This window comes from Sceloporus undulatus, chromosome 6 (assembly GCF_019175285.1).
Source record: "Sceloporus undulatus isolate JIND9_A2432 ecotype Alabama chromosome 6, SceUnd_v1.1, whole genome shotgun sequence".
Taxonomy (NCBI): domain Eukaryota; kingdom Metazoa; phylum Chordata; class Lepidosauria; order Squamata; family Phrynosomatidae; genus Sceloporus; species Sceloporus undulatus.
The window spans coordinates 80,007,236-80,014,952 of record NC_056527.1 but is presented as its reverse complement, the minus strand read 5'-3'; the positions used below and the strand labels follow the sequence as shown (position 1 = coordinate 80,014,952).

General features: G+C 39.2%; 1 protein-coding gene across 1 annotated transcript in view; it reads right to left on the bottom strand.

The window, feature by feature from the left end:
* Window positions 1–593: 593 nt before the first annotated feature.
* AREG (amphiregulin) overlaps window positions 594–7,717 on the bottom strand; it is a 15,852-nt gene continuing 8,728 nt past the window's right edge. The window contains exons 3-6 of the mRNA XM_042473612.1: window positions 4,812–5,001; window positions 3,530–3,694; window positions 1,745–1,844; window positions 594–816 (exon numbers count right to left, since the gene is read on the bottom strand). Of these exons, the coding sequence (XP_042329546.1) occupies window positions 1,757–1,844; window positions 3,530–3,694; window positions 4,812–5,001 (443 nt within the window). The 3' untranslated portion in view covers window positions 594–816; window positions 1,745–1,756. The remainder of the gene's footprint in view (window positions 817–1,744; window positions 1,845–3,529; window positions 3,695–4,811; window positions 5,002–7,717) is intronic.

Here is a 7,717-nt window from a genome sequence, read left to right as displayed (position 1 = left end):
AGCACAAAGTCACGAAAAAGCAACTTAGGTTTCATGACTGGATGCAATCTACCCTGAGAAGGCATACTTAAAAAAAAAATCTACTGAACCTTCCAAGACACTTGGTAAAAAATATAGCAGCAGAACCTTGGAAAGTGCTCCAATTGCACTTGCATCTTCAAGTGAGATATCCACTATAAAAAGGAGACTGTGGTGAACGACGACATTCCTAGTCTGCTACCTTTCCATACAGCCACTGGGAATCCTCAAATTGACAGAGGTGGAGGTGTGGGAGAAGAGAGGCACACCCTGTGCCATCTGTCCCAGTTGGAGTCACATAACTCTTTAAGCAGCGTGAGAGACTTAATGAAAGCCTGCTCTGTTTCTTTCATTCCCCTTTCACCCCTTCTGGGTATGTGGAAGTCAGGTGTTTTTTAAAATCTCTTTGCAGCCATGAGCATCTCCTAAAATGTTCTCTCCTAGATTCTTTCACACACACTCTCTTTGATTCTCTCACTGTTTGCCAAACACACATGTTAATTTCTCTGCCAACTCTCTCTGTAAACAAGTCTCTTGTGACAGATATACAGCAAGGAGCATTTGATGGTCTCTCCAGTACTCAACAGCTCTTCAGTGGCTATGAAAACTATAGATGCTAATCCCTGAAAGTGCAGTGGCATGGTTTACATTCATTAGCAGCTGCCAAAAAGTAAATGGGAGTGCAAAATCCCTCTCTGCATTTTCTTCCATGTTGGGGCAAAGAGGATCTCGGCCTCATGTTCTTCCAGATGTGCCTCCATGGAATAGCAGGTGCTTCAGCAATAGCTTCTTCATCTTCTAAAAGAGAGAAACACTGTGTAACTGGATAATGAACTTTGAAACAATCATGCTAACTTGAGATTAGGAACACGTTTCAGGAGAATTAAACATAGGAGACATTTGAACACCTGTATATGCTAAACCTGGATTTTCTCACCAATCTACGGTGAGAGCTGTGAGTTGGTGGATTACTACAGGCTTTGCCCACAAAAAGATTAGACATTTGATCCTGGATCTCTATTTAACCTCTATTAAAGCATCCTAGGCAGCAGGTAAAATGTAAAATTTGGGAAGCCTGTTTCCAGTCTGGACAGTATATTCTTAGATAGCTTTACCAATGGCCTCACTAAATAAATGGCTGCTGTGTTTTGCAGCATAAGTGAATGATTTCACAACTGACAGCCCTGCACTAGATGGCCTAGACAGCAGAGAATTCCTGCAACTCCATTGCCTGGTTCACTTCTCTGGCAGTTTGGGCCAATACAGACAGGCCAAAATAAAGCTGCTTTGGGTCACTTTGAGATGGGTTGTTTAAATGATGCATGTATCCAAAGAATCCGGAAGCCACGCCAAAGCCATGCATCATTTAAACAACACATCTCAAAATGACCCGAAGCAGCTTTATTTTGGCCTGTCTGTATGGAGCCTTTGTTTCATAAAATTCTACCCATTATGTTTATAGTGTAAACAACTACATATCTACCCAAAAATAAGTCACAAGAGGCAAGTGGGTATCCACCTTTCACCGAGGACCCTCCAGGAAACAGCCAACAGAGAAACTGGAGAAAGAAGGGGACTACATCTATATTCCCCCCTCCCCAATTCAAGATAGTACAATCCTATACATATTTCCTTGTAACCAATCCCTATTTTGTCCATTGAAACCTATTCCCAAATATGTGTGCACACGATATATATACTATGGAACAGTCCAAGGAATTCCTACCTCCATTTCTCTTTAAACTCCATTGCTGCAACTTCTATTTTCATGCCGGAGCTTTTTCCTTTCCTCTTTTTCATCATATTTGGGACATTTTTTTCTTACCCTGTGGATGACATATTGGACTCCGTTACACACCACCACAAAAAAGTGAACTCTTTTCCTCAAACCCACCAAAAAACTGTATGTATAAAATGAGTTTTAAACCACAGAGGTAACACAGCCAGATCAGTAAAAGAAGAAAACCAAACAATAATAACATTAAATAAAGAGTGTATATTTGTAAATAAAGAGTGTATATACTCAAATATACACAGGGCAAACAATGAAAAACTTTATAAAATAGCTTCTTTGACACCTATAAAAACACAGATTCCAGGCACAGCTTAAATTCAAACCACACTAAACTGTTACAACACTATTATTCCACTTTAACTGCCATGGCTGCCTCTTATGGAATTGTGGGGTCTGTAGTTTAGTAAAGCCTAAGAGCGATTTGGCTGAGAATGTTGAATGCCTATCCCTAAACTGCAAATCCCAGGATTCTACAGGAGGCAGCCACAACAGATAAAGTGGAATAATACCACTATAACAATGTAGTGTGATGTTGTATAAAACTTATGTGAGATGTTCTCAATAGTAGATGTCCCAGAGTTAGTTAACTCAGTTTGACATTTAAACACTTGTGTCCTTAGCTGGTGAATGTGCTGCTACTTTTCAGCATCTCTGCAGGCAATATGTGAATTGCTTTTTTTAAAATATTAGATCACTCTCCACTTACATCAGATGCATTAATGTAAGATCACTTTTTCCAAGTACAGGTACAATTAGTGAATGGTATGGCAGAGAGGGGGAAGGATGACATTAGGAACATTAGTCACTGGCTTATATGGAGACTAGCCATCATGTTTTGGTTAGTATTACCCCCAATTCATCTTAATTTTTACACTGACCATAGAATATATTGAACATTGCTACTTGTCCACACAGTTTTGAATGAGATGCACTATTGTGCACCATGTTGCACTATTTGTCTGACTATATCAGGTATTATCTTGTCCAATGTAACACAAATCCCTACTACAAATGATTTAAAATTCACTGTGGTTAGTAGTGTGGCAGTTGTTAAAGTCCATTATCATGGGTTGGACTCCAAGCAGCTCAGCATCAATGGCATTTTAGGTATACATGGCTAACTTAAACCCCACTGATTTCAATGGGTCTACTCCAAGTATGATCAAGTTGGGATCCAACTCATCATGTCCAGAAAAGATACAATTATCACTGCCCAGTACCTGCAGACCTGAATGAGATCACAATCTGCCAAATGCATCCCATGACTTACATGGATTAGATGCTGGATGTTAGAAGTCCTATTCACTTAAAGCACAAAGAGAGACTACATGCATGACACACTTGTCACAGACTTCATACAGGACCCTTAAAACAACAAACTCCCAAAGCAAATAATGTTCTCAAGTAATTATAAAGTTATTGCCCTACAGGGGACTCAAAAAGAGTCAAAAGCATACCTCTGTATGAAGGCCAAGCCTTCACTAGGAAAATTGCCCTAATGAATGATTTCATTTAATTGAGGTTAAACAACTTCATTACTATGACTTTGCTCAGCTTTTCTGCGGCATGATAATCAGCTGGTATGTGGTCTCCTGAATAAGTAGCATAGCTCCATGTTGCCAAAGGATTTTTAAATGTATGTATAATATCATGTACGTTTCTATATTATACAATGGTTTCCTCAGCCACCTGAATGACTGAAGTAGTGTTACTTACTGGACTATGATAACGATAACAATGATGGCAAAACAGAGGAGTGTAAGTCCAACAACTACTCCCACAATGGATGCAAGTAATGAGTTACTTGTTGCATTATCATCACTTCTATGTGTCTTCAAGAACTGTTCAACACAACGTTCACCAAAGTAATCTGGAAGGCACCTGAAAATTAAACACGCAAATTATTAATTACACATTTATTAGTGTACTCACTACAATTTTACACAAGTGGCAATCACTATTTCAATGCTATACTAGAAAATGCCAGTACATGATTTTTTAAATCTCAAAATCCTTATTTATTCATTACAAAATTCATTTACAAAAACGTAGCTCTGAGAAATAAAACAGAACAAGTGTTCAAAGCTATTCTCCATTCCCACAAAGAGCATCAAAACAGTCTGTGATAGTGCAAGGTTGCTAGAAGTAGGATAAATAGTGATTACTCTGGATGGGATGCCTCTAGGAAGGCACTCCTCATTCTTTCTTTTAACTTATGATTGCATTATGGATTCAGTGGCCCATTATGCACCTTATAAATTCCACAATCATTTAAAATTTGCATAGCAGAAAGCTTTCCAAACGATGCAATGAATTAAGCAGGAATACTAACTTATCTGAAGTAAGTATTCCCGCATTCATGTCAACAGTGCCCTCACCTCTAGGAGCCATATCCCACCAAGAGCACAAAGCTCTTTCTAGTTTTTGGGTTCGTTACTCTGCACTTTATCCTCTGAACACTTTGGTTTATTGAGGAAATCAAATGAAACCAGTGGCTTTGGCTAAGGTTGCAAGCCTACATCAATAAACTTCGGCTGCATCTGCATAACAGAAATAATGAAGTTTGCATCACTTTAATTGCCATAGCTAAATGCTATGGAATACTGGGATTTATAGTTTGTTGTGGCACCAGAGTTCTCCACGGAGAAGGCTAAATAGCTCACAAAATTACAAATCCCAGAATCTATGGAGCCATGGCTGTTAAAACGGCATCAAATTACATTATTTCTGCAGATCAGATGCAGCCTTTAATCAAAGATATCCAGCCCTTATCTCTAGGCTTCTGTGTCATAGCAATAACACCTAAACGGAGGTTGCAAACCAACAGGTTAGCTCCTGGGAGTGGACCTATTTCCATATCATTCCCTTTTGAAATTTCCAGGGCTTTCCCAGCAGATTTATGAATCCTGTTTTGTCACTCAGTTAACAACTCTGTGCTAAAGTAGTGTGTTAAAAAGAACAAATGGGCAGACACTAGGAGTTTTATAGGTAAACTTACTTGCATCTCACTGCTTGGAGATTTTCAATGTATTTGCATTCACCATGAACGCAGAAATTTTTAAATTCGCCTTCACATGGAGTTCTATTTTTCTTTTTATTCTTCTTCTCTTTATTTCCCTTCTTTTTTTGTTTGTTAGAGTTCTTTTTTCCACCTTCTGGTTTCTCTGGTTTCTTCAATTGCAATTCACCTGAAAAGATAAAATATTAATGTAAAGTTACTTATATGAATAACCACCCATGATCCATAGAGCTCTGAGCAGCATTTAGCCTCACATCCATCCACATACATTGTACAAACAGCTCACAAATGAAAAAGGATTTCTGTATTAGGCAGCAGTGTTGTAGACTAAAGTCGATTCACTCAGACTCAAGTCAGACTCAAGTCACTTCAAGGTTTGACTTGGATTTGACTCGGCAATAAATGAGGCACTGACTTGACTCAACTTGTGACTTGTATATTTTTAGCAACCAACCTCCTGGCATAACTTCATCCAGAAATGTGTTAGGCAATGGGCTTGAGGCAGGGATTTAGGTTTACTCACCAGCCTGTCCCTGCTGCACATTAGAGGAGCCTTCTAAAGCTTCTGAAAGGGTTTAGAAGGATCCTTCCTCCTTAAGCCACCCTACATGCCCCATCACCTTTTTTTCTGTTAAAGTTGGCTCACAGACTCAACTTGAAAGTATCTTGCAAAAACTTGGGACCTGACTTGAGATTTGGAATAAGAGACTTGAATACTTCACTGCTGGTCACCCATTCTAACCAGTACACCACTTTGACTGCAGGTAAATTATGAAGAAAAGGGCCTTCAAGCTAGAGCAGGTATGGGAATCACCTTCCAGAAATTGTTAGACTGTAAATCCCAGCAGCCATAACCAATTGTGAGGAATGCTGGGAGCTGAGGCCCAACAATGGCTGCAAGCTGGATGATTAACATCTTCGAGTATATTGCTGGCCTGGTTTAATGTTGATTTTATGTATGCTGTGCACTGTTTTGTAAGTTTTAATTATCTATTGCAATTTTTATCTTGTATTGTATCGTTATTGCAATTGTTGTACACTGCTGTGATCGAATGGAACAGTGATATATAAATAAATTTTATTAGTAGTAGTATTTATTATTTTCTTTTGTGCTAGAGGCCGTGCATGCAGTACAACAGTAGTTTGATCCACTGAATCAATTGCCAAACAGTAATCCAACATTTAAAATAAACCCCACTGTTTTAGTAAAGGGACTAACAACTGGTTTTGACCCCAGAAAACAAACACAGTTGCCTTTTGGCATCCACGGAAATCAGTCCCAGACCTTCCCCTCACGGATACCAAAATCTACAGATGCTCAAGTTCAGTTGTTCCCAATGGCAGTGTGTGCCCATGGTCATGCTGCCATTAGGGATAGCCCCCATAGTGGTACACTTGCATTAATGACAACAGGACTTAATGACAGCACGGCTGCATGCACACGCCACCACGGGGCAATGGGGGCTGTCCCTAATGGCAGTGCAGCCATGTCCACGCACCACCATTGGGGACAATGTGGGCTTGCCATCTGCGGATGCTTGGATCTGCAGATGGCAAGTCTGCAGGTACCGAGGGCCAAATGTAGCATGGTACAGAATAGGAATAGATGGCCCTTGTGGTTCCTTCCCACTGTTAAGATTTTATGATTCTATGAACACCATAAAAATATTCTCAGACGGAAGACATTTTGGTTGCATTTTGAAATGGCAGAGACATAAAAAAGAAAAAAGAGAGGAAAACAATATCACAAGAACCCAAAATATATAAAATGCAGTCTTGTGGCACCTTTAAGACTAACATTTTTATTCTAGCGCAAACTTTCATGGATTACAATCCACAAAATTTAATGGGAAACTAAACCTGTTAAAGATGCTACATTACTTGTTTTTGCTATGTTTTTGCTGACACAGAAGTTGTTTGTACATTGGTCAGTGTCACTGCAATCATGTCAGAAAATAAGTATGCAAGCCATTTTATCAGAGGTTCAAGGTTGTGTCCCAGTTCTAAGCTAGCAGTAACTGTTGCTTACTAATTTATTATAAACATTATTACTCAGCATCAAAGGCAAATTAAGTAGTGTTGACTAATTATGCTTTGCTATTCTAATGAAGTGTGGCAATATGGTTATCCCCAAAGTAACTGGTTAAACTCCATTAGGGAATGGAATTTAGAGGACAGAACAAACAACTGAGAAAGTGAAGTCAAATGCTTTCATGGCTGGCATCCATAGTTTTTTTGTGGGTTTTGGGGGCTATGTGGCCATGAATAAACTCTTCTAGAACATGGCCACATAGCCCCAAAAGCCCACAAAAACAATTGAGAAAGTTTTGAAGTGGTATCAAAACCATTTTCTAGTTTAAAAATGCATACTTATGGGATTAGGCTGTAGTTTTAACTCGTCTCACTTCCAAAGGCCAAGATCTGCAAGAGGTTAGAATTACAGTCAGTCCTCCATATCCACAGATTCTTTATCCATGGCTTCAACCATCCAACAACTTCAATCTTCCATGGCTTGAAAATATTTTTAAAATACAAGAATTCCAAAAAGCAAACCTTTATTTTGTCATTTTATATAAGGGACATCATTTTATTATGCCATTGAGCATCCGTGCATTTTCGTATTCACAGGGATCCTACCACCAAATCTCAGTGGATACCAAAGGCCGACTGTATTTCACACATCGGTCATGCTCACATCTAGTAACAAGCCAAAAGGTTTGGAAACCGTATGGTAGCCCCTTTGCTGTCATAGTAGTGCATGAATCATTTTTTGCTTCCACCTGTAAAAACATCTAACTTGGCTGGGAAAAGAAACCTTGCAATATATCCTCAGCCTAGCTCCTCCCTTGTTGTTGCCAAACAAACCACGAGCTGAAAAGCAAGAA